The 27956-nt window shown below is 37.4% G+C and overlaps 1 protein-coding gene and 1 non-coding gene across 2 annotated transcripts; both read right to left on the bottom strand.

Moving 5' to 3' along the window:
• Window positions 1–30: 30 nt before the first annotated feature.
• Window positions 31–27956, bottom strand: BLZF1 (basic leucine zipper nuclear factor 1). The gene is made up of 7 exons (XM_036098023.2): window positions 27576–27956; window positions 26485–26559; window positions 17883–18322; window positions 15957–16156; window positions 9596–9724; window positions 5678–5897; window positions 31–1380 (listed from the first exon to the last, which is right to left on the bottom strand). The coding sequence occupies exons 2-7, from the start codon at window positions 26513–26515 to the stop codon at window positions 1195–1197; spliced, it is 1206 nt and encodes a 401-aa protein (XP_035953916.1). The 5' UTR covers window positions 26516–26559; window positions 27576–27956; the 3' UTR covers window positions 31–1194.
• Window positions 6026–6127, bottom strand: LOC118539451 (small nucleolar RNA U13). The gene has a single exon (XR_004919181.1). It is a non-coding gene; the product is annotated as a small nucleolar RNA U13 (small nucleolar RNA).

Here is a 27956-nt window from a genome sequence, read left to right as displayed (position 1 = left end):
TGAAGACTTGAAAAGCACATTAAATCAATATTCAAAATAAAAAATGTAGACAAATTTATTGCCATTTCAAAGTTTAACTTAGATGAATCAGACAAAAAACTCATTAGGTTGACATTAAAATATGTTTTTTCACCAGATTTGTCTTTAGATTTCTCTTTTAATAGGCAATTCTGCACCTAATATAGTGTAATTTGGTATAAACATATTGTGGATATTTTAAAAGGCTTATAAAAGGGTGTTTTATGATGGTCCATCATAAACAAACAATAATATATATTAATATAAATTAATAATGGATTGCATTTGGAGTTTGTACAATGTTCTAGAAGGATCCTACTTTCTCATTTTATATCAAATTGGATATTCCTATTGTGTTGCATTTGTCAAAATGAGCTCAGTAAAATCTATTTCTTTTATATATGTCAAGTTGTATCCATTCGAACTATGGAATTCCCCACATAAAACCAACATGAGAATATGTTTTGCTGAAACACTTGATAATGTGGCTATAAAATACTTTAAATTTTCCTAACATATAGCATTTAGTTTTAAAATATTAGTCCCTTCACCCATAGTATTTCCACAAGTCGCCTTTGTAGTCCAAAATAAATCACCAAAAAGGGAATGGACATTCCCTACACCCATCCCCCTGCCAGCTATTATTCCTTTAGAGTGGGGGCCAGAAAAATTTTCCTGAAAAGGGCCAGATAGGATATTTTAAGTTTTGCAGGCCAAACAAGCCCTGTTGCATCTATTCAATTCTGCTGTAGTGCCAAAAAAACCCAAACCCAACAACCACAGACAACAGTAAATGAATGGCTGTAGCTGCATATGACCCACCCTGCATTAGAGTACCACAATTAAATCTGCTCATGTTAAACACAGCAAGATATAACTTAGGGCCTAAAATAAAGGTAGGATCTTTTTTCTTTCAGAGTCCTTTAGGAAAAGCATCATGTATGCCTGGAAAGTATCATCTACTTTAAATATATCTATACGGTTTCATTCTTTTCTTATCCTGAGGTATTTATTAAGAAAGGGTAATCTGTGGTCCAGTACATGAAACATTGTTGGGGATATATATTACTTAAATAGAAAGTGACATTCTACCATTGTAAGAACTCCAGCTCCCAAATAATAATGACTCTTGGGTAAGAAGCAAGGGCCTGTAGCATGCCTCCAACATACTGAATGTTAAAGGACAATAAGTTCTCCCTGGCAGTGATTGCAGCAATTGAAAGTTATATTTTCATATCTAGTATAGGGATGAAATCGTCCAATATTTTTCTTTGTAGCAAGTAAGGCAGTTGGTGAAGACTCAGAAAATGGATTATCAGGTGAGCTTTCTGTACAGGTAACTGGATCCAAAATGCGTAGAACCTAAGGAAAATAAGAAGTAATGTCAGCTGTATGCCTTAGGGACTCTAAAAGCCCTTGGTTTTATTGATGTAAAACTACCTATAAAGCCCCATTTCATTAATATGTAACTACCATAAAAAATAACATCTCAGTGATGAGTTTGATTGGTTAGAGAACTTATCCCTTTTCCAAAAAGCTCTAAATTTAACAATGACTATTATATTACCTAGGTTACCTATTTTTCAAAAATGATGAAATTAATGTTCTTTTATGGATATTGGTGAAAAAGCATGAAAACACAGAAAAAAATAAGGTTATATCAGTTCTACCTTAAGTGATGTCAATTTTTATCCTTAACCAAAAAGCACCCACCACCTCCCCTCTATGGATCTTTCATTCAACTGCCTGGAATCAGGATTCTGCATTCTTTTAATGAAATCCTATTTCAAAGTTTTTAATTGATTGTAAAATCAATAGCTTTTCATTTCTCTATTTCTAATGTATATGCCATATTTTATGCTAACAATCATGTTCTCGTTTCTTGGATTTCATGGACACCATGCTTTCCTAATTCTTCTGCTCTGACTTGTTCTGCTGTTTCCCTGACTGAGACCCACAACATGAGGAACTGTTGGGTTGAAAAAAATGCTCCAATTAAGGGCAAAGATAACATGCTTGTTCAAAGCTCCTGTTTCTTATGTTTATATTCTCTCAACGATCATCCCATGAGGAGGATGGGTTATGGTGCAAATGAGGTAGGCACTACGGTTGGAAAGGAACTGTGAAAAGCAGCGGGGGAAAGAACTTTCTTTTTTTTTTATGTAAGCCTATGCCTTACATAAGGAGCTTTCAGGTATGGTTGGATATGCTTGTTTCTCTCACTCTCATGTTGTCCAGCAGTGTTTTTTCCTTCTAAATTACTACCATACCCAAAGACTTACAGCTAATTTAAGAACATCCTGGCACTATTTAAGAGCCAGCATTCTATTTTAGGACCTCTGTTTTGCAAATATATTGCGTTTTTTTCCACTGAATTTTTGAGATCTTTCTATTTTTGGTTGGGTGCTAGAGGGTATGGAAATACTCTCTATAGGCTAGTACATTCTATGTCTGTAGAGAGAGAAACAAAATACCGAAGGAGTACAGTGGAAGGAGACGGAGATACCAGTACAGACAGGTTTCTAGATTTTAGCCTGGAGGTAATGGGGAAGGATTTAAGCAGGGTACCTTTCAGAGAAATCATGCTGTACACAGTTGGAAGATAAGGGAAAGGGCAGGCATTAAAAGCAGACCAGGGAAGAACAAAGAAAGGGAGTTTACTGCAGTAATCTAGCTAAGAAATGATAACCTTGAAGCAATGGGGCTGAAAGGCTCAAGAGACCCTAAGGAAGTAGGACTGTCAGTTATGTTCACTAAGAGAATGTGGTGGATAAAGGATCGGGAAAAGGGGATCTAGACCAAGCCCTGAGGATACCCAATATCGCACAGTAAAACAGAATGGTCAGAAAAAAGAGAAAAGCCAGGAGGGTGTGCAGTTATGGAAGCCAAGAGAAGGGAGTGTTTCAAGAAAGGTGGGGCAGTCAATTATACCACATGCTACTGGCAGCAACCGAGGAGGCAAGGACAGTTTCCCAACAAGGAGAACGGAAAGGATAAACTCAACGAGCTTAGTTTCGGGTACTGATTCATTATGTAAATAGCTGCGCACCTACTATGTGTAAAGGATTACTATGCCAGACCTTGAGGAAACATAAAATACAGTCCTCACCCTTAAGGGGCTTACAGTTTGGGGGGGGTGGGGGGGGGAATCAAACAACTGCAATTTAACATGATAAAGAGCTACAATAGATAAATGCACAAAACACAATGGAAGCCTGGGGAAAGGACCCTCTAAGTTTGCCAGTGAGATTCAGGGAGGGCTGATTGTTAAAGGCAGAGAGGTGCTGGGACGGCGGTCTGGGCAGAAGTAAGTATGAACAGAGGCTTGAGATACAGTGGCACGTCTGTGCAGTGAAAAGTGGTTAACGCTGCTGGGATTTGAAGAGCAGGGGGTGGGGACACCTGGCTAATAACCTTGGGAAGAGAAAATGGAATAAAGATTTTAAAGCTTTCTATTCAATATGAAAGAATTGAGATTCCATAATGAGGGAGACTGGCATCTGTCTGAACAGGAGTACCAACACAAGTGGATTGACTTTTTCCTTTTTTTTGGACTGGCATTTTAAAAATAACTGGCAACAGAGGATGGTCTGGAGGTAGGTAAAAAGCAAGGGGTCAATACTGGTGAAGAGGCTACTGCAATAATTAAGGCTGGAGGGTAGGTGGGTGAACTTAGAAGAGGGTAAATTTACCCTTTTACAAATCCTATTTTTTACAGGATTTGTAAAACCAACAGGATTATGGGATGGAAGAAAATAAAATAAAAATGGTATCTACCATTTATTGAAAAATTACTATATATTAGAATCTGCTATGAGCTTTATATGCATTAATTTTATGAAATCCTCAAAACATCTATATAGTGGTATAGTTCACTAAGATAGGGAGTAGAGAAGAATTGGGTTATTTTCTTCTTTTTTTGTCTCTTGAACCCAGAAAAAAAAGTCTCAGTTGAAGTCCCAAGCATAGAACTACCGGGACTAGGATAGTCCCTAGAGAATCTAGGAAGTCTGTTATGAGAGGAAAGGCTCAAGAGTGGGCCTGGAAGGAGGATGCCTCACCCTCTGCCAAATTCTGAAAAAGAATGGTCAGAGAAGCAGTGAGTAGCCGGCCGTGTACAGTGTTGCAGAAACTAAGGGAGTCTGAAAAGCATGGGGAGCAGAGTCCTATGGAACATCAACACTTAAAGGAGGAAAAAAGGTGATGAAGAAGAGTTCTGAGAGGGAGTAGGAGAGGGCCAAGAAAGAGTAAGGTCACAGAAGTCAAGGGGATATCAAGGAAGGAGTGCTGATACATAAAATATGGTAATAAAGTATTTAAACATTAATGACCTTTATACGAGCACGATTTGAGAGCAGTGGAGCTGGAAGGCCACCGGGTAAGTGACGGCAGGACCTGAGGAACAGATGGTATGGGAGTACATACAAGTGTGCACAGTCTGTCCCAAGGTTCTCACCTATAAAGGTGATAAGGCCTTATCAGAGAACTTAGGATAGAGGGAAGATTTTTCTTTTTTAGATGGAAGACACCTGGGCGTGTTATAAGCCAAAGAAGAAAGAGCTGACAGACAGAAGGGATGCTCTGGGGAGGCCTGCTGAGCCTGGAGGGGAGCTGAGCCTTGGAGAGGAGAGACACCTCTTCCAGTGAGAGAAATGTATATAAGACTGGTTGCCACATAGGTAGGCTTCTAGATAGCAAGTGGAACTTCGAAGAAATTTCCTGCCCCTGCCTTCTTTTTCTGTGAACTAGGAACCGAAATCATCTGCTGAATGTGAGGTCATAGTTTGACAAGTACAGAAACAAAGAAGGCAAGCAGCTGAATTGACAAAGGACTGAAGTGTTCAGGGTACCTGAGAGAAGGATGATAAGGGAAAAAGACACCTAAGAATGAAATCTAGGCAAGCTATGGCAGGAAAAGAAGCCAGGAGAGTGAGCTGCTCAGATGAAAAAAAATGTAGGGATCAAGGGAATAAAAATTATGTGATCACAGGGGTAATCAGAATAAAGAATAGGGGCTGGAAAAAAAGTTGAGAGCACAGATCGTGGAGAGAGGTGTTGAGTTGATTTTAAAAGTGGAACAGTTCTGGTTAATGACAAAGCCTAAGATAGGGAGATAGGAGTCAGATACTGAAATGTATGGAGGTGACCTTGGCTGTGCCCGTAGAACCGGGAGACCACAGCATTTGACAGCTCATCGGCATGAACCCTGAATTCACCCAGGACTGTAGGTACCAGGGGCACACTATTTGATTCTGCAGCATTTGGCACATTCATATCTATATATGGGTATTAACAAATAAATTCTGATGTCAGAAGTAATCTATTATCTACTCATGATTGTTGAATTAAAAATTCTACACTAATTTTCATATCACAATGAACTCAAGTACAAGATTATCACTGATTCAGTAGCTAAAAGACAGGCCCTTTCAAAACAACTAATTTGCTCCTTAAGGACAGAGTAAAAAATGTTTCAGGAATTAAAGCACAGAGGAGGAAACAATTTTCTCCAAGATCACAAGCTCATTAGCATGAGAATCAGGTTTAGATCCCATAATTCCTAACTCCTAATGCCAAGCACTTTGCATTATAACATACCACCTTTCAGTAAGAGGACAGTCTTAGAAGTTCCACAGTCCAGAAGAGAGAAATATTTTACCGTTTCAGCCATTTTTTCTGCTGGGGTGCTGTAGAATTCAACCGTTGATGGAATCTTTTTTTGACCGTTAGTGCCAACATTTCCCAGAAGATGAGCATTTACAGCTTTTGCCAACTTGTGATTTGTTAATGCTAGTTCTGCTGTGGTGTGAGGCTGTGTACTAGGGTAGTAAGTTTGCTCTCTTCCCCACTGCAAGGACACCAGGAGCTCCTCCAATAATCTGCACAGAACACACAGGAACACTGAATATTAATAAGAGGATAAAACATGAAAATCAAGAATACTCAATAAATGAGAAACCTGAAATTCTTCTCAAATCACATAGTATCTTTTTTTTTCTTTTTTTCACGTCAGACGGGTAACGTGCCGAGGTTGTAACAAGGTTTGAGGGAGGTACGTCACACAACGGCGTGAACACCCAATCATCACGCTTATGAACTACAAAAGGATCTACATAGTATCTTTCTCCTATATCTTTTTCTCAGAGTTCAATAAATTGGGAATTCTGGTAAAATAAGACTACAGAAAGCATTTATATATTTATCAGGTAATCATCTGGAAGTCATTCAACAAACAGTACTTCCGACTGAGCCACCCAGGTGCCCCAAACAGTATTTTTAGTTCTCATATTTTAGTACAGGTAAAATATACTAATATACTCATCTAGTAGTAATAGGATTATTGATCTGACTTGTGTATCTATTATTTGTTTTTTCATGAGTTACATTAACGATTTCTGAATGATAAACCAACTTACAAATCCTAGGATAAAATGTATTTGGCCATAATGTATAAGGATATATATATCTTCTTTTTATATATTGTTGGATTAGGACTTTTGCATCTATGTTCATTGGAAATACCGGTCTGTAGCTTTCTTGTAATATCTCTGTCTGGTTTTGGTATCAAGATAATGCTGCCTCATAAAGTCAGTTGGAAATTATTTCCTTCTCCTGTTTTCTAGAAGAGTTTTTGTAAATTTGGCTTTATGTCTTCCTTAGTTGTTTGCTAGTATCCTTCAGTAAATCCATTTATGCCTGGAGTTTTCTTTATTGAAAGGTTTTTATTATTATTTTTTTTAATTTAATTTAATTTTATTAGGTTATGTTAGTCACCATACAATACATCACTAGTTTTTAATGTAGTGTTCCATGATTCATTGTTTGCATCTAACACCCAGTGCTCCATGCAATACGTGCTCTCCTTAATACCCATCACCGGGCTAACCCATCCCCCCACCCATCTCCCCTCTAAAACCCTGTTTGTTTCTCGGAGTCCATAGTCTCTCATGGTTCGTCTCTCCCTCCAATTTCCCTTCCTTCATTTTTCCCTTCCCTCCCCTAATGTCCTCCATGCTATTCCTTATGTTCCACAAATAAGTGAAACCATATGATAATTGACTTTCTCTGCTTATTTCACTTAGCATAATCTCCTCCAGTCCCATCCATGTTGATGTAAAAGTTGGGTATTCATCCTTTCTGATGGCTGAGTAATATTCCATTGTATATATGGACCACATCTTCTTTATCCATTTGTCTGTTGAAGGGCATCTCGGCTCTTTCCACAGTTTGGCTATTGCGGACATTGCTGCTATGAACACTGGAATGCTTATGGCCTTTCTTTTCACTACATCTGTGTCTTTGGGGTAAATTCCCAGTAGTGCAATTGCTGGGTCATAGGGTAGCTCTATTTTTAATTTTTTGAGGAATCTCCACACTGTTTTCCAAAGTGGCTATACCAACTTGCATTCCCACCAACAGTGTAAGAGGGGTCCCCTTTCTCTACAACCTCTCCAACATTTGTTGTTTCTTGCCTTGTCAATTTTTGCCATTCTAACTGGTTGGTGTAAGGTGGTATCTCAATGTGGTTTTGATTTGAATTTCCCTGATGGCTAATGATGATGAACATTTTTTCATGTGTCTGTTAGCCATTTGTGTGTCTTCTTTGGAGAAGTGTCTATTCATGTCTTCTGCCTATTTTTTGACTTGATTATTTGTTTTTTGGGTGTTGAGTTTGAGAACTTCTTTATAGATCTTCGAAATCAGTGCTTTGTCTGTAGTGTCATTTGCAAATATCTTCTCCCATTCTGTGGGTTGAACAGTTTTTAACTAAAAATTCAATTGCTTATTTAATAGGTCAGGCTATTCAGGCTCTTTGTCTTGAGTACCCTTTGGTAGTTTAGTGTCTTTTAAGCACTCTGTCCATTTCATTTAAGTTGTTGAATTTACTGGCACAGAGTTGTTCATAGTATCCCCTTATCATCTTTTTATGTCTATAGAGTCTACGTGAAATACCCACTCCTCATTCCTTTGGGGTTGTTTTTTTTTTTTTTCCTGATCATACTGCCTAGAGGTTTCTTAAATTTATCTCTTCAAAGAACCAGCATTTGGCTTTCTATTTCATTATTTCTGCTCCCATTCTTATTATTTTCTTTTGTCTGCTTAATTTCCTCTTTGCGTTTCTTAAAGATGAAGCTTATATTACCAACAAGACCTTTATTTTCTACTATGAGCATTTAAAGAAGCTATAAATTTCCCTCTAAACACTGCTTTAGTTGCCTCCCACGAAATCTGATATTTTGATATACAGTTTACCCTTGAACAACATGGGTTTGAACTATGTGGGTCCATTTAAAGGCCGATTTTTTTTGATAAATACAGTATAGTGCTGTAGATGTATTTTCTCTTCCTTATGATTTTAGTTTATTTTTTCTCTTCCTTATGATTTTAGTAACTATTTTCTCTAGCTTACTTTATTGTAAGAATGCACTATATAATATGTAGAACATATAAAATATGTGTTAACTATTTATATTATTGGTAAGACTTCTGGTCAAGAGTAAGCTGTAAGTAGGTACATTTTTGCAGGAGTCAAAAGTTATGCAAGAATTTTCAACTGCATGGAGGGTCAGCCTCCCCAACCCCTGTGTTGTTTGAGGGTCGTCTGTATTATGTTTTTATTCTTATAATTTCCCGTGATTTCTTCAACTCTTACTGATTTGATTTGTAATAAATCAATTACAGGCCTTGACTTATGATGGTTCGATGAATGATTTTTTGACTAATGACGGTGTGAAAGTGATTAACATTGAATAAAAACTGTACTTTGAATTTTGAATTTTTATCTATTTCTGGTCTAGCAATATGCAGTACCATATTTCTCATGTTGCTGGACAGTGGGAGAAAGCCACAGCTCCTAGCAAGCTACATGATCATGAGGGTAAACAACCAATGTAACAGTTTTGTACCTGTACAACCATTCTGTTTTTCACTTTCAGTGCAGTGTTCAATTACTGAGATATTCAACACTCTATGATAGGATAGGCTTTGTATGAGATGATTTTGCCCAAGTACAGGCTAATGTAAGGAGCATGTTTAAGGTAGGCTAGGCTAAGCCATGATGTTCAGTAGACTAGGTATACTGAATTAATTTTTGACTTATGGTATTTTCAACTTGCAATGAGTTTATTGGGATGCCACCCCATTATAAGTCGAGGAAGATCTGTGTATAGAAGTATAAATGGATGTTCTTCCTTAAAAGAAGTTCTGGAGCACATGAAAGTAAACTCTAATACTGTAGAATAGTCCTTAAAAAGATCTCCTTCCAAAGGAAAGATAGGTATACTTTTTGGCTTTTACCAAAAATTATACAAAACTGCTACAACTATAACCAAAAACTACTTTTAAACCCAGAGATTTCTTCTATTATAGCTATAATTTATTTCTCTCTCAATTAAGAATGTAAGAAGCATGTAGTCTTATTTTTTTTAGTCTTCTTCCCTCTCTGGGCATCTATTTTAAAATGCTACTTGAAGAATATGCTCAATAAAAGTTATTAAATGTAGAAACACTAAAGAACTATCACAGTAACAAAAATTGCAAGAGAAAGAAGGGGTCAGAATGTAAACAAATGCCATACTTCTGGGTAGCTATCATTTCCTGACGAAACTGTTCCCGTTCACTCAGGAGATCTTGAATAGCACTCTGTGCATCGCGGTTTTGACGCTGCAATCCTGCTCTGGAACTGGTTAACTCATCTGCCATTACCCTGGAAAAGATGAAAAAATCACATATAAATTCTCTGACAGTAACACACTGTAAAGAAGTTAATATACTTCATTTTCATTTTCAAAAGCTTACGAAGAAGACTGAACACAGTCAAGTTACTTCTCCATTTTTAAATCTTCACTAAAAAGCATTTAAAATGTTTATGATCTTAGAACTCGTTGAAGGGATTTAAAAAATATTTGTTTACAAAATGACAAAGAAAAAGTTATTTAACTTTCCTATAGTGTGACTTTTGGAATGTACCTCAGTCTAACTCTAGGTTGACCAAATTTTGAAAAAATTAACATTGATTAAATGTTTTTATATTTATTTTATTTTTAATTTATTTTTAACTTTTTAAAAATTTTATTATGTTAGTCACCACACAGTAGTACATCATTAGGTTTTGATGTAGTGTTCCATGATTCATTGTTTGCATATAACACCCAGTGCTCCATGCAATACATGCTCTCCTTAATACCTATCACCGGGCTAACCCATCCCTCCACCCCCCTCCCCTCTAGAACCCTCAGTTTGTTTCTCAGAGTCCATAGTCTCCCATGGTTCATCTCCCCCTCTGATTCCCCCCCTTCATTTTTCTGTTCCTTCTCCTAATGTCCTCCATGCTATTCCTTATGTTCCACAAATAAATGAAACCATATGATAATTGACTTTCTCTGCTTGACTTATTTCACTTAGCATAATCTCCTTCAGTCCCATGCATGTTGATGCAAAAGTTGGGTATTCATCCTTTCTGATGGCTGAGTAATATTCCACTGTATATATGGACCACACCTTCTTTATCCACTTGTCTGTTGAAGGGTATCTCAGCTCTTTCCACAGTTTGGCTATTGTGGACATTGCTGCTATGAACACTGGCGTGCTTATGGCCCTTCTTTTCACTACATCTGTGGGGTAAATACTCAGCAGTGCAATTGCTGGGTCATAGGGTAGCTCTATTTCTAATTTTTTGAGGAACCTCCACACTGTTTTCCAAAGTGGCTGTACCAACTTGCACCCCCACCAACAGTGTAAGAGGGTTCCCCTTTCTCCACAACCTCTCCAACATTTGTTGTTTCTTGCCTTGTCAATTTTTGCCATTCTAACTGGTGTAAGGTGGTATCTCAATGTGGTTTTGATTTGAATTTCCCTGATGGCTAATGATGATGAACATTTTTTCATGTGTCTGTTAGCCATTTGTATGTCTTCTTTGGAGAAGTGTCTGTTCATGTCTTCTGCCCATTTTTTGACTTATTTGTGTTTTGGGTGTTGAATTTGAGAAGTTCTTTATAGACCTTGGATATCAGCCCTTTGTCTGTAGTGTCACTTGCAAAAATCTTCTCCCATTCCGTGTGTTGCCTCTTTGTTTTGTTGACTGTTTCCTTTGCTGTGCAGAAGATTTTTATCTTGATGAAGTCCCAAAAGTTCATTTTTGCTTTTGTTTCCCTTGCCTTTGGGGACATGTCTTGAAAGAAGTTGCTGTGGCCGATGTCGAAGAAGTTACTTCCTATGTTCTCCTCTAGGATTCGGATGGATTCCTGTCTCACACTGAGGTCTTTCATCCATTTTGAGTTTATCTTTATGTATGGTGTAAGAGGCTGGTCGAGTTTCATTCTTCTGTATATAGCTGTCCAATTTTCCCAGCACCATTTATTGAAGAGACGGTCTTTTTTCCATTGCATATTTTTTCCTGCTTTGTCGAAGATTATTTGACCATTGAGTTGAGGGTCAATATCTGGGCTCTCTATTCTGTTCCATTGATCTATGTGTCTGTTTTTATGCCAGTACCATGCTGTCTTGGTGATCACAGCTTTGTAATATAACTTGAAATCAGGCAACGTGATGCCCCCAACTCTGTTTTTCTGTTTCAACATTTCCTTGGCGATTCAGGGTCTTTCTGATTCCATACAAATTTTAGGATTGTTTTTTCCAGCACTTTGGAAAATGCCATTGGTATTTTGATCAGGATGGCATTGAAGGTATAGATTGCTCTGGGCAGCATCGACAGTTTAACAATGTTTATTCTTCCGATCCATGAGCATGGAATGTTTTTCCATCTTTGTGTGTCTTCTTCAATTTCTTTCATGAGCGTTCTGTAGTTCCTAGAGTATAGATCCTTTACCTCTTTGGTTAGGTTTATTCCGAGGTATCTTGTGGCTTTTGGTACTATTGTAAATGGAATCGTCTCTCTAATTTCTCTTTCTACAGTTGCATTAGTGTATAAGAAAGCAACTGATTTCAACTGTGCATTGATTTTGTATCCTGCTACATTACTGAATTGCTGTATGAGTTCTAGTAATTTGGGGGTGGAGTCTTTTGGGTTTTCCACATAAAGTATCATGTCATCTGCGAAGAGAGAGAGTTTGACTTCTTTGTCAATTTGAATACCTTTTATTTCTTTTTATTGTCTGATTGCTGTTGCTAGGACTTCTAGTACTATGTTGAACAATAGTGGCGAGAGTGGGCATCCATGACGTGTTCCTGATCTTAAGGGAATGGGTCCCAGGTATTCCCCATTGAGAATGATATTTGCTGTGGGTTGTTCATAGATGGATTTTAAGAACTTGAGGAATGTTCCCTCTATCCCTATACTCTGAAGAGTTTTAATGAGGAAAGGATGTTGCATTTTGTCAAATGCTTTTTCTGCATCAATTGAGAGGACCATATCATTCTTCTCTCTCCTCTTATTAATGTGTTCTATCACACTGATTGATTTGTGAATGTTGAACCACCCTTGCATCCCAGGGATAAATGCCACTTGTTCGTGGTGGATGATCCTTTTAATGTATTGTTGGATCCTATTAGCTAGCATGTTATTGAGGATTTGGAATCCATATTCATTGGGGATATCAGTCTGAAATTCTTTTTTGATGGGGTCTTTGCCTGGTTTGGGGATCAAGGTAATGCTGGCCTCATAGAATGAGTCTGGAAGCTTTCCTTCTGTTTCTATTTTTTTTGAAACAGCTTCTGGAGAATAGGTATTATTTCTTCTTTGAATATTGGTAGAATTCCCCAGGGAATCCATCAGGCCCTGGACACTTTTGTTTTTTGGGAGGTTTTTGATCACTGCTTCAATTTCGTTACTGGTTATTGGTCTATTCAGGTTGCCTATCTCTTGCTATTTCAGTCTTGGGAGTTTATAGGTTTCCAGGAAGGCATCCATTTCTTCCAGGTTGCTTAATTTATTGGCATATAGTTGTTGATAATAATTTCTAATAATTGTTTCTATTTCCTTGGTGTTAGTTGTGATCTCTCTCCTTTCATTCATAATTTTATTAATTTGGGTCCTTTCTCTTTTCTTTGGATAAATCTGGCCAGTGGTTTACTGATCTTATTAATTCTTTCAAAGAACCAGCTTCTAGTTTCATTGATTTGCTCTACTGTATTTCTGGTTTCTAATTCATTGATCTCTGCTCTAATAATTATTTCTCTTCTAACATGTGGCTTAGGCATTTGTTGCTTTTTCTCCAGTTCTTTAAGGTGTAAAGTTAGTTGGTGAGTTCGGGATTTTTCTATTTTTTTGAGTGAGGGTTGGATGACTATGTATTTCCCCCTTAGGACTGCCTTTGCAGTATCCCATAGGTTTTTGTTCTCATTGGTTTCCATGAATTGTTTAAGTTCTTCTTTGATCTCCTGGTTGACCCAAACATTCTTGAGCAGAGTGGTCTTTAGCTTCCAAGTGTTTGAATTTCTTCCAAATTTTTTCTTGTGGTTGAGTTCCAGTTTTAAAGCATTAGGGTCTGAGAATATGCAGGGAGTAATTTCAATCTTCTAGTATCTGTTGAGACCTGATTTGTGACCCAGTATGTGGTCTCTTCTGGAGAAAGTTCCATGTGCGCTCGAGAATAATGAGTATTCTGTTGTTTTAGGGTGGAATGTTCTGTCAATATCTATGAGGTCCATCTGGTCCAATGTATCATTCAGAGCTCTTGTTTCCTTGTTGATTTTCTGCTTAGATGATCTGTCCATTGCTGAGAGTGGAGTGCTGAGATCTCCTACAATTAACGTATTATTATCAATATGACTCTTTATTTTGGTTAACAGTTGGCTTATGTAGATGGCTGCTCCCATGTTGGAGGCATAGATATTTACAATTGTTAGATCTTCTTGTTGGATAGACCCTTTAAGAATGATATAGTGTCCTTCTGTGTCACTAATTACAGACTTTAGTTTAAAATCTAATTTGTCTGATATAAGAATTGCTACCCCAGTTTTCTTTTGAGGTCCGCTGGCATGGAAGATAGATCTCCATCCCTTCACTTTCAGTCTGGATGTATCTTTAGGTTCAAAATGAGTCTCTTGTAGGCAGCATATGGATGGGTCCTGTCTTTTTATCCAATCTGCAACCCTATGGGAGCATTTAGGCTGTTCATGTTGAGAGTGATTACTGAAAGATACGAATTTATTGTCATCATGTTCCCTATGAAGCCCTTGTTTTCATAGATTGTCTCTGTAAATTTCTGTTCTGTACCACTCTTGGGGTCTTTCACCTTTTATAGAACCCCCCTTAATATTTCTTGCAGGGCCGGCTTAGCGGTCACATGTTCTTTCAGTTTCTGCCGGTCCTGGAAGCTCTGCTAATTAAATGTTTTTAAATACAGGAAATTTTAGAGGAAAACAAAAAAGAGTTGCTTTCTTATCACTCAGTTACCTTCTTGTCCTTAGAAAAATATTAAATAATATAGAAAGGCTTATATAAAAGGGAAACTAAGTCTTTCCTCCTGTCCAGCATCCCCATCCTTCTTGTATAAACCAATAAAATAACCAATCGAGTTTCTTATATATTTCTCTAGGAAAAAAAAATTTATGGATATGTCAACATAAAAGTACATGTTAAAAATAAACATATCCATTTTATTTACAAGAAAGGGATTATTTAATACAAAATTTTCTATGCCTTGTTTTTTTCATCTAATAATCTTGGTGTTTTTTTTTTTTTTTTTTTAACATTAGCATATATAGAGCTATTTCTCCTTTTAAAAAACAACAGCTTCACGTTTTCTTCTGATTGGATATTCCAAAATTTATTTAACCTGTTCTCTATTAACAGAATTGAAGAAAAGTTTTAAAGTATTCTTATTCAGCTTAAAACTCTTAAAACTAAAATTAAAGTCTTGGACCGTAATGATTACTGACCAAAGATTAAATCAGTTAAAATATCTTTAAAGTTGAGTTTAAGTTTTATTGCCCTTAGACTATTACTATCAGTATTGATAAGGATGTTAAGAAAGTTACATATTGCAATAATCTGTATGACACATGCATGATTTGCCTCTTAATGTGTTCAGCAAGCATGAACTTTCATTCGAAGTCAATAAACAGTACATTCATTTCTCCACATCCATCCTATAAAAGCACAATTAGAAAACAATTAAGGACTTTAAGAGAGTAATCAATTACTGGAAAGTATCACAGACATCAAGACATGAAGAAATACTTTCCTACAAATTTATTCATCACAATCAGTGATTCTTAAAGTACAGCCTGGAAACGTCTGGTGCTATGTAAGAAATCTCTAGATCACTGAATTTAAATCAACAGTTACTAAGCTATGTGTGAAGCATGTGGCTAAGCACTGGAAATACAAAGATGGATAACACCCAGACCCTGTTCTCCAGTCAGAGCTGGAAGGAGGGGGATAAATAGACCCCAAATCACAATATATAGCAGAGTTTCCCAACTACCACTGTACCCATGGGCCTAGGTGAGGGCTCTGGGGGTTTCACCTCTGTTGGAGAGTAGCCTCATCCAGGATGCCGTACAAATAATTTTCTGTTTGTGCATGGACAGAAAAAGGTTGGGAAGCTCTCTTATATAGTTAATACAGTTAAAAGAGCTATGAGAACAGAGCACGGAAGAGAAACAATATTTGAGTTTTCCAGATAGAAGGTGGGGAAAATAGTGTGGTTTTTTTTTGTGATTTTATTTATTTTATTTATAAGAGGTCTGAGTTTAATTTTGTTTCCTAAACATTGTAGTAGGAGTGATTTCTACTATAGAGGATTAACCTAGAATTCTGGAATGAGGGAGAATCCTATGATACCACTTTTCCATTTAGGGAGATGGTGTGACTCTCCATAGGAAGGACAATCCATACATACTTATAAATCTATGAAGTACTTTGACAATCGGAGTCAGAAATTCTCACACTACCATTTACTTTCTTGGGTTATGGTAAAAAATCTGATAGTGAAAAAGCTAGGAAATGAAATATCATTTAAAACAGAAAATACCTGCTTGCGAGGAATTTGCTCCGCCATACGTCACACTGTATTGACATACGTTCCAGCTGTTCAGAAAGTTGAGCTGTGTTTTGACCTAGGGCTTCATTTTCTAAAATAAGCTGATTTTTCTCACGGGCTAGACGTTCAAAATGATACTGAAGATCATCCCCAACAGAAGCCACTAGCAACTTTTTTAACTCTCGATTGACCTACAAGAAAATATGACCGTTACAACCAACTTAAAGTAATATCAGTGGCTTTAATGTAGCAAAATGAAAAAAGAAACCGTGCTTCATGTATACGGACCTCCATTACTTAAAGTGTATATCAAAAAGCAATATTAAATATTTAAGTTTCATAATCTATATAAACCATCTGTCTCTATGTCTACATATTTATATCTACAGTCCATGTGATTATAAACTGAGCCTCTTCTAGTAAGAGTACCAACCATTATCACAAAAGTTACAAACTGCTTCCAGTCAATACTTGAAGGCAAAAAATTAGAAAACCACACCAATAAATTTTGCCAAAAAATATGACTGAGAATGTTTTAATGTTTTTTAGATCTTTTTCAGTATTTAAAAATTAATTTCTTTGTGCCACAGGATTTGATTTCTTTATTTTTTTTTTTTAAGATTTTATTTATTTGCGAGAGAGAGAGAATGAGAGACAGAGAGCATGAGAGGGAGGAGGGTCAGAGGGAGAAGCAGACTCCCTGCTGAGCAGGGAGCCCGATGCGGGACTCGATCCTGGGACTCCAGGATCACGACCTGAGCCGAAGGCAGTCGCTCAACCAACTGAGCCACCCAGGCGCCCCCTTTTTTTTTTTTTAGAGCAAGAGAGAAAAAGAGAGTATGAGCAGGGAGGGGTAGAGGAAGAAGGAAAGACAGAATCTTAAGCAGGCTCCACTTCCAGTGTGGAGCCCGACGTGGTGCTTGATCTCATGGCCCTAAGCTGGAAGGAGTCAATCAAGAGTCCCATGCTTAACTGACTGAACCACCCAAACACCCCTGTGCCATAGAACTTAAGCAAAGGAAGCAATTTAGCATATCTATAAGTATGTTCTTTACTTTATCTAAAAAGTGAAAAATTAAAACATAAATGTCCAATAATAGGTATTGACATATGGTGTAGCAATAGAAGAACACTGTTGGTATTAAAAATGATATTGTAATAGAATATTCTGTGACATAGGAAAATAAAAAGGCAAAAATGAACTCAATGTGTATAATTATGCATTTATAGCTAGCTGGTATAATTATAGTTGGTACTATTTTCATTTTTTGTATTTTTAAAAATATTTACAAATAAATACTATTTTTGTAATTACAAATTAGTTATTTAAAAAATATTAAAGATATATCTGGATAAGAACCACTAACTATAGTGTCACTTATAAAGACTAACATCTAGCAAAAAGATGACGGGTCTAATAGAGAAACAAAGGGTGAGGAGTAAGGCAATGTTTACTAACATGTAAAGATGAAAGAAACACAGCCAAGCACCATAGATCATTTTCCATTTACAATGAAGATACCAATGCTTATCCCACCATTCCCTTTATCCCAAGTATTATGTATGCATAAGCAAAAATACTTGGAACTTATGGATCCTTAAAACAGGAATTGTTAACTAGGTAACTTCAAAGTCTAACTTGGTCAGTCTTTGATCTGGAATTTTATAACCATGACTTCTTTTACACCTTATAGGTGGTCTTGTCCAAAGTACCTCATACTTCCATCTTCATCTTTAGAGGATAAGTTCCCAACATATACTAGTTCTACTAGAGAAAGAGAAATTTAAGAGGAAGCTTTTTAGAGAAATGACAAGCCGAAATAAATGACATTCCAAGAGGAAATATAGTTTTCTAACACATAGGCTTAGATGGTTCAAGTGTAAAGAGCAGTGCTCATTAAGGCTATTTGTTCTTACCTCTGTCTGTACTCTGAGCTGGTTTGAAAGACCTTCTTTGTCCTGTAGTAACCTCCTTTCAGAGTTCTTGAGCTTTTCCAATATATTCTTTACCTCTGATAGTTCCTTTCTGGGTTCTACAGTTCCCTCTGACTGACCAAGGAGTTCTCCTCTATGATGTCCCAGAGACTTTACCTTTGCATTCTTGTTGGGGACATCATGAGTTATAGCAGCTTTGGGAACTAATATTCTTACAGCTTCAACTTCCACTGCTTTTTCAGTGAGAATCTTCCCGAGCTGAAGGACTCCTGGGCTCTCCCCTGGAACTGCTTTCTTCCGTGGATTCTGAAGGATGTGATGCTTTATGGGTTGGACTCCAGAGGTAACTTCAACAGATTTAGGCGGCTCCTCAGTTTCCATTCCATCTCCTGCTCCTCGGACTGGGGTTGGAGTAAGGGTGACTATGAAAGGGAAAGCAAAACATAAGCTACTTGCTAAAAAGAAATGCCAAGGAAAATGCCAAGATAGACTTTATCCTACATTCAGAATTACTGGCACTAAAAAGAATACAAAAAATTCAGAGTAAAAGTTAATTTTCAAAACAATCAGATGTCAATAAAAGATGGAAAAAAATCTTACAGGTTCGAACTTTCCTTAAGTAAATGGTTTCTCTCTTGGCAAAAAGTGCAAGAGATTTGGAATCAGGGTATTTGGTTCTGACTTCTAAATCCTAGTATGACCCTGGCTAAACAATTGAACCGTCCACGAATCTCTACTTCATATTCTGCGAAATGGAGATAGTAACAACTGTGCTCCACAGTTGTGGTAGGAAAGGATGCAGTAAGGTCAAGCACTTGGCACACCAGGGTGTGCCTTCCTAAGGTTCCTAAGCCTTTCTCTAACCTTTCCAGATTAGGCTGGGTTCCCTGTTCATGTGCATCTGCAACAGAGACTCTGCATTTCTCCTTTTTTCTATCTATCAAAATGGTAAATGGACTTTTTTCCCCCAGTATTATTAGTTATACAATGTTTTTGCCTTCCTCTAGGATGTAAGTCCCATGAGGGTAGAGATGAGTAATGTGCCTTCCACCCAGCACTGTTTAGCTGATAAGACAATAAATGAATGATGACAAGGGGAGGCGCACAGGACAAGCACATATATCAATGGTTATGATGACAATCTTTGAGTGGTCACAGGCTGCAAACATGCAGCTTGGTGCCTAATACTGAGCAGACATTGTTTGGGGTAGTGGGGACTTTTATGTTCAAGAAATTACTATCTAATTTAGGAGATAGGACATACATATAAAAAGATAACATGTATTACAGGGTAACAGATAATAAGAGTACAATATGTGGTGCAAAATTTCTACCAGAATTTTATTTCTACAGAAATGTTAATTAAGAACAATCATGGACCAATCTTTAGTAAATTCATTACTATTATATTTTTATATTTATACCTTCTAAGGTAAAGACAGGAAACAGAATTCCTGGTTAAAAAGAAAATAAAGCCAAAGTATGTCCTTAGCCTCAATTACTGTTAGTTATCAGTACCACGTTCTGATCAATTAAATATCAAATTTTAATTATTAATTAAATATTAATCATGTTTCACTGTAACCTATTAAGTCAGGAGAACAATTTGGCAAGAGCAATAATAAGGTCTTATTAAAACTAAACCTTTCTTAAAAATTTCTGATGTACAAAGCCATATAAAAAAAGAGACCACATAACATATAAACATTCTATCAAGCAAAGACTGTTGTCACCTTGATTCCTGAATTCTTGTCTTAGAAATGGAATTCTCCAGCAAAGAACCATAGGAAATGGTAAGCTTGCCCAGGATGAGGTCTTTTCTAGCAAGGGAAATACCTAACAAGAAAACCTTCCTGGGGTTTATTTATTAGTTTTCTATTTTTTAATGAGCTTACTTTTCTTCTTTCTCACAAACTTTGTTATACAGATACAGAAACTGCAGAGCAGAACAGATTATCTTCACACACAGTCACACATGTATCCTCTGGTTTTTACAGTTTTTAACATTATATTATCAAAAGATATTAAGAAGAAAAAATCACCTATCTTCTCATCACTCTAAAATAGCTTTTCATTACTTCAAGTTTCTTCATTATTTTTATGTTTGTAATCATAATTAACTTCAGAAGCTTAATCTATTTTTCTATTTTGCTGCATTCTTCATATTTTTCATTTTATGACTATTATTTCTTCAAGTTAATATAACATTATTTATTATTCTGTTGTTGGATATTTATACTTTCTCCAATTTTTCACTATAATAATGCTTTAGTGAATACTTTTGTGCCTACAGATTTTTCTCAACTTCTGGATTATTTCTTTTTAATAAATTCTCAAGAATGGAATTAATGTGCCAGGTGAAGATCTGTATTGTCAAACTGCCTCACAAAACAACTCTAGCAATGTATCAATAGATCTATGCCTTATGTTCTTATTTAGTTTTATTTATTTTTTGTATGCTCAACACCAATGATTTAATACAATAATTAAGATTTTAATACACGAATATGTGTAAAGTGTTTAGAATGGTGTTTGGCACAGTAAGCACTAACCAAATGTTAGCTTCTACTGCTATTGTTATTATTCTTTAAAAAACCCTAATAAAGTTTGGATCTTGATTAAAGGGAGAAAGCTTAAGTTATGTCATCAAATATAACTCTTTTATTTTCTTATGCTCAAGTCTTACAAAAGTACATCACTAGACTTGAGAACTATTTTTTCATTTAACAGATTTTGGGGGGGGAGTTTTTCTTACATATATAGCAGTGTACTGGGAATCTTGAGTTATGTTAGACAGGAGGTGGAAAGACATCTGGTATATAATGTGTTCTATTTTACAAAACATTTTCCATTAGAATAAAATATTTTGTCATTTCCATATTGAATGTTAACTTGGGATTTAGGACTAACTCCACCTTCAAAAAGATGAATAAAGGAATTACTTTAGAAAGTGAAATAAAGAGTTTGGTATTTCAGGTCATGCTATAGCACATCAGCACTTAGGAGGAGATCTTCCACTGAACTGTTGCAAGAATGAAGACCTGCTCCCATGTTCTTAAAATCTGCTTTTAAAAATCTGTCTAACTCTATCTAAAGCAAATTTAATGCTGTCACTAAGATATTCTGTCATTTAAGAAGTTATGCTGAATCATGAATTAACTACAGATTAATTAAAAACACAACAAAAAGACAAACTAGAGCTAGACCACTCAGGTCCACTGAAGCTGAAGAAATAAGCAGGTGTGACACCCTGCGATGATTAAACAGGATTCTTAGGCAAGTCAGAACTTTTTTGAGTTGGAATTTTAGGTAATGGAGATTCAAGAACAAATGATGGAATAATTACTGCTAAATTTAAAAGGCAAAGGAACATTAATGGGTATTTAAAAAAAATCTCTTTTCAAACGAAATACGTCATAAAACGCCAGTGAAGAAATTCTATCAACTTGGTTCAGCCTCAATTTACTCTTAACTTTATGTAAACTGTTGTACTTACTCAAGCATTTATGAGTGCGAGAGTTGTACAACATGTCATGGCAGCTACTAACAACTCTGTAATAACTACGCTTCTAGCTAATGTGCCCCAGCAAGGCGGCCAGTGGGAGTCAGGGCTTTCTATTTCCTTGCCTGGTAACTTGCGTTTCATCATTCTGGTTTCCCTTATGACACACACAGAAACCTTTATTACATATGTACTAAGCACAATCCAGGACACATTCAGGAGCAGTTATCGTCTCTCAGGTGGGAAGGCAATGATCCGTGGTACCAGCTCCATAATTAGGAATGATGTATAAGTAAAGCAAAACATCAGCCCCTCTTCCCCACTCTTTGAAGGGAACCAACAGAACAATTCTTCAATTATTCATCAACTTTTCTTCTACTTGTGATCAGTTATCAAAGAATGAAGTGTATCTCAAGTTTATGGCTCATTCTTACTGCCTTCCCCAAAGATTATTGAAATGTAGGGAAAGAACAAATAATATTCTGTAACAGGAGTTGGCAAACATTTTCCATAAAGGGTCAGATAAATATTTTAGGCTCTGTGGACCACGAGGCAAAACTGAGGATAAGAGATAGGTACTTACATAAAGAAGAAAAAAAAAACTCATTTTCAAAGATGAAACTCAAACTATAATAAGAAATTGAGTCAAGTTTGGTTTTTTTTGTAATATAGGTCTAATAATGAGAAACATAGAATTCTTTTTTATTTGGGATAACCCTTGGCTTAAGTGGGATTCAAGGTTAGTGTTCCCCATCACCAAACTGATCTGTAAATATTCTCAGGAGGCTGAGGGCCATAACTTACCAACCCTTACTCTAGAATACTGAGGCAAAAAGAATAGGATTTTATAGTCTGTCATTAAAGAAACATTCCTCCTTTTTTTCATAAAACTGGAAATCTAAGAAGACAGATACTCTAAGTCCATAGGATGGTGCAGTAACAAGAACACTAGACACTTAAGTCCCTACTTGCCACACATTGTGACTTTGGGCAGATCACTTACTCATTACTCTCCTCTAATCCCTCAGTGCTTTCAGAACAATGCAAATATCAGAGTGTTTTAAAATAATCTGTTTTTCCCACAGACTGGACTGTTGGGAGCTCCACAGGGCAGGGTCTGCCTCCTAATCTTTGTATTGTCGGCTTAATGAAATGGTGCTTGGCACAGAAAAGATGAGTAAGTGCTTTCTGAAGTTCATCAATGTTAATATGCTGAGAAGATTTCATTTTAATATCCACTAACTCATTTAAAAACTGCTTACCTTTTTTCCCCTCTACACCAAAGCATTAATTCCTAACTCAGTTATAGTCTGACAAACTTTTCAGAATATACAAAGATTCAGCTATCAAACAATCGAACAATTTAGGGATTGTCATTCAGTAATTTTAAATCAATATTTATTATTTATTTATTAATATTTATTTGCAATAGTAAGAGATAGAGCACGAGCTGTGGGGCGGAGGGAGAAGCAGGCTCTCCACTAAGCAAGGAGCCCAATGCGGGGCTTGATCCCAGGACCCTGGGATCATGACCTGAGCTGGAGGCAGATGCTTAACCCACTGAGCCACCCAGGTGCCCCGAAATCAGTATTCTTTTATTTGTCACCAATATTATTTAATAAGGTTTAGTTACTATTAAATTAGAAAAATGTTAAAGACAATGGACTTAAGAGTTAGGCCCACGTTCACTGACATGGAATCTAAACATTCTTTTTGTCACAGGCTCCATGAATAAAGAGTTCCCTGGCCAAGTAAATGGGGGCAAGGCTGAGCACTACATCTCTCTGCCCCTTCACAGTGTGCATTAGTAGGCTAAAGGCTCTGGGAGGTCCTGTAGTATAATCCCTCCTTTAATCCAGAATTTCCCAAATTTATCTGCCCAGGGATTCCTTCTTCACCTAATACCTGTTATTCCAGAGAATGAGTGTTGAAGTTAGGTTATTTTATGGAATTCTAAATATTTAAATGTCTCAGACTTTCCTACTTGGTTTACTTTCACTAAACGGTCTGACTTTAATACCTGTAATTTTAATCTTGCTCTCAAGAAAGTTTTGGGTTCAAATTCTTATTTTTGAATTGTTTCTCTTTATCGTACGTTTCCCATTCAAATGAGGTCCTAGCAGCAACTATGCATCCCTCTCATGATGACAGGTTTTTTTTTTTTAAAGATTTTATTTTTATTTATTTGACAGAGAGAGACACAGCGAGAGAGGGAACACAAGCAGGGGAAGTGGGAGAGGGAGAAGCAGGCTTCCCGCTGAGCAGGGAGCCCAATTCCAGGACCCCAGGATCCCGACCTGGGCTGAAGGCAGACGCTTAACGACTGAGCCACCTAGGCGCCCCTCATGATGACAGTTTCGCTCAAATGTCCACTGAGAGGAACTTCTGTTGCTATAAACCAATGTTGCTTTTCTTGTGAGGCAGTTATAGGAAGCGCAGGCAACTGACAAATGTCAACCATGATAAGTACACCTACTTTTAGACCATGCAATACAAGGAACTTTTGTTCACTAACAACCATTAACATTAAGTAGGAAGAGGACTAACGGCTGAATTATGTACCTTACTGTAAAATTAAGATCAAATGAAATAATGTATGTATAACTCCAATCCTCGTTACAAACAGGTAATAACAAATAAAAAAAATTTACTTTCACAGAGGCCTTGCAATAACTAACTTTTAATCACTAATGATAATATTGTATTTAGGTTTTGTTTTTTGCCAAGCACCATGCTAATGACTTTCACCTTAGTTACCATTTAATTGCTCTATTTCTCATAAACCCCCAGTTTATTACTTTCATTATCCTCTCTGGTTTGCTTATTTGAATACTATAAAAGCTTTCTGGTGACTCTGAAATGCTGTTCACACACAGCTGAATAAATTCAATTAAATATTTATTGGCATGATCTTCTCTTTCTTCCTTCCTAAACAGATTTAAATCCATTCCCCGCCTTTTTAAAAGATTTTATTTACTTATTTGAGAGAGAGCGAGTGAGCTCAAGCAGGGGGATAGGGGCAGACAGAGGGAGAAGCAGACTCCCCACTGAGCAGGGAGCCAATGCAGGGCTCGGGCTCCATCCCAGGGCCCTGGGATCATGACCCTGGCTGAAGGCAGACGCTTAATGGACTGAGCCACCCAGGTGCCCTGATTTAAATCCCTTTTAAAGAGTTTGCTGTTGGAGGTCTATTGGCTGCAAAGTAGGCTTCTGGAAAGTAGTTTCTCATCTCTCACTGACAGCTCCAACCTCCAGAACTCACTCCACCCAAGTCAGGAGGCCCTCACTTCGGGACATGCTAATACGGTTACCAATGCCTATGTGAACATGGTCAGTAGGCTATAAGGGTCTGAATCACAAGGGAAGAGATCTGGGCTATAAACAGATCTGGAAGTTATTTTTAAGATAATTATGAAGCCCTGAGAGCAGAAGAGAAAGAGGGCTGAAACATATTAATATTTAAGATAAACCAGAAGAAGAGGAGGATGAAAGAAACGGAAAATGTTGCTAGAGCAGTGGTGTCCAGTAGAACGTTCTGCAGTGATGGAAATGTTTTATATCTGCATTTTCTAATGCAATAGCTACTAGCCACATGTGACTAATGAGCACTTGAAATGTGGGTGGGGTGACTGAGGAACTGAATTTTTAATTTTAATTTTAATTTTTTTTTAAAGATTTTTATTTATTTATTTGACAGAGAGATACACAGTGAGAGAGGGAACACAAGCAGGGGGAGTGGGAGAGGGAGAAGCAGGCTTCCCGCTGAGCAGGGAGCCCGATGTAGGACTCGATCCCAGGACCCTGAGATCATGACCTGAGCCGAAGGCAGATGCTTAACCGACTGAGCCACCCAGGCACCCCTGAATTTTTAATTTTTTAAAAATATTCATCTAAACTCAGCCACATATGGTTACTGCATTGGACAGTGAAGGGCTGAAAACAAGAGTGGTATCATGGAAATCAAGGAAAGAAAGTACTTCAAAAGGTGGGAATGATCAACATATGAAATGTTGTAGAGAGGACAAGCAAAACAGGACTAAAAAATAACTACTGTAGTTAGTAAATGTTATGAGTTGAACTGCGTCCCCCCTCCACAAATATTCCTATGTTAAAGTCCTAACCGTCCATATCTCAGAATGTGACTTTATTTGGAAATAGGGTCATTACAAATGTAATTAGTTAGGATAAGATCATACTGGAGTAAGGTGGGCCCCTAATTCAATATGATTGATGCCCTTATAAAAAAGGAAGAATCTGGATACAGAGACAAACACAGGGAGAACGCCATGTAAACATAAAGGCAGAGATCAGGGTGATGTATCTACAAGCTAAGGAATACCAAAAACTGGGGCACCTGGGTGGCTCAGTCAGTTAAACGTCTGCCTTAGGCTCACATCATGATCCTGGAGTCCCAGGATCTGGATCCAGCCTCATGTCAGGCTTTCTGCTCAGCAGGGAATCTGCTTCTCCCTCTCCCTTTGCTTCTCCGCACCGCTCCCCACATGCTCATGTGCTCTCTGTGTCTCTCTCTCAAATAAATAAAATCTTAAAAAAAAACCAAACAAACAGAATACCAAAAACTGCCAGCAAACCACCAGAAACTAGGAGAGAGGCCTGGAATAGATCCTTCCCTGTGAGGCTGTAAGTTTCAGTTGTTTAAGCTTCTCAGATTGTGGTGATTTGTTATAGCAGCCCAAGCAAAACAACCCAACACCAAAAAGAAGTCTTTTATACCTCCTAGTTGCTTGTCCACCTACTTAAATCTTTAAAAATATATCTGTTTATTAAAATCTTAATCTTCTAGTGGAGACAAAACATAGCTGCAAAACTCTGCTTTTACACTAAATGTTTAACAGTAGCTTAACAGTAGTAATGAATATTATCCAAGGATGTTAATATTCAGGTGATATCTGAGTACGGAAATGTAAACACTGCATTACAAAACAAGCATGAAGAAATCTGAAACACAAAGAGTTCCCAAGAGCTCTATCAGATTTAGTTACCTGGCTCAAACACGCCTTCGTCCTATGGTCATAAATTGCATGTTTTAAAAACAATTATCATCAAAAGAAGAACACTTACCTTTGGTTTCTAAATTTTCAAGAGTAGTCATTTTTTAACCAATGAAAATGCACCTCAAAACTTCTACCGAAAAACCTAAAAATGTATAAAGTGAAAGAATTAAAACAATACCATATAAAGTCGCTGTAGTTTAGATGTTATAATATTCTACTTGTTTCTGCATTTAGTACACATGCATTTCAAAATGCAATTTCACAGGTGATATTGTTATGGCTAACAAATGTCTCAAAAAATTATGGGAGGTTTACTTTCAAATTTGTTTCACGGTTTTCACCAAGTATACTCTATCAGTTATGTGTCCTAAGAAACTTCAGTGAAGTTAACGTAGGGTCTTTTGTATCACTGGTAAGACAACAGGAATTTGAAAGGAATTAAATTACCTTCTCAGGGGACATTAGTGATACTAATGTTTGATACTAATTTGCTCACTATATGTGTCAGAGAGGAGCTTCCGTTTATATGTTTAAATATACGACAAAAATACTCAACTTAATTTGCACTTTCTTGGGAATAAAAATTAAAATGGCATATGTTTTCAGAAATGTATGCATGGCCTTACAGTAAAGACTAAGATTCACTGGAGAACACGAGAAGGAGGGTGGTGCTAGTGCAGTGATATGGGTATGATAAATTGTACATTAGATGACAACTGGTTTCACCGTAAAGACTACTCGATCTAACTCGGCACAGGGTCTTCCATGCCTACCCTGCTTCTACTCTGAAAACAGGTCTCCAGAGACCCTTTTGCAAGAGCAATGAGCCCTGCCACTCGGACGCTCCGACGCTGCGCAGCGCACAGCACACGCACGGCGAGGGTCTGCCCGCAAGTACCAATCCCAGGGAGGGGAGGGTGTGCAGTGGGTAACAGTTGTGGAAGCGACAAGCCTGTCAACCTCTGCCGTCCCGGTAAGCCGAATCCGAATAAAGACGTTTAATTTAAGAGTATTGTGTTCCGTCCGCGTCTGAACAAGCTTTCCCAGAACAAAAGGCAACCTTCCCCTAAATCCAAAGCGTCTGAACACCAAACTCCAACCCAGACCTCCGTCCCTCTCACATCCTCCTCCGTTACACAAGCCCGTTCTTGGACTTACCGCCCAGGCTCCTTACTCTTCCGATTTCAGGGGGCTTCACTTGACAGACTGTAGGGCTCCGCGTCACGGGGTTAACTTCGCCCACTCCTCTTCATTCCCAAGCTGACCCGCCAAGGCCTTCCTGACATCCAGCTGCTAGCTCACTATTAATCACATCCTGTTCTCAGGGTTTCGTTTCCGGAATAATTTTCCAAAAGAGAAACGTAAATACACTCTGTGGTGTCTTAAAACTCGAGTAACACAGCACGTACGGTGTAAGCCTTCGTTAAGTGAAAAATGGATAGATGCCTACTTAAAAATAAGACATAGACTATTTGGAGCTCTAGCCGCCTATGCACTTAACTTCCGGGTCACCTATCAACCAAACCTAAATGATGACGC

The sequence above is a fragment of the Halichoerus grypus genome, chromosome 7, assembly GCF_964656455.1.
Source record: "Halichoerus grypus chromosome 7, mHalGry1.hap1.1, whole genome shotgun sequence".
Lineage (NCBI taxonomy): Eukaryota > Metazoa > Chordata > Mammalia > Carnivora > Phocidae > Halichoerus > Halichoerus grypus.
Note: the sequence above shows the minus strand (reverse complement) of the source record. Positions and strands in the feature narration are given on the sequence as shown.

Coding starts and splice junctions, on each gene's coding strand:
- BLZF1 (XM_036098023.2), bottom strand. CDS start 26,515: ATGACTACTCTTGAAAATTTAGAAACCAAAG. Junction 16,157..17,882: donor AGCTCAGAGTACAGACAGAG/GTAAGAACAAAT, acceptor ATTTTCTTGTAG/GTCAATCGAGAGTTAAAAAA. Junction 9,725..15,956: donor AGCAAATTCCTCGCAAGCAG/GTATTTTCTGTT, acceptor CATCTTTTCCAG/GGTAATGGCAGATGAGTTAA.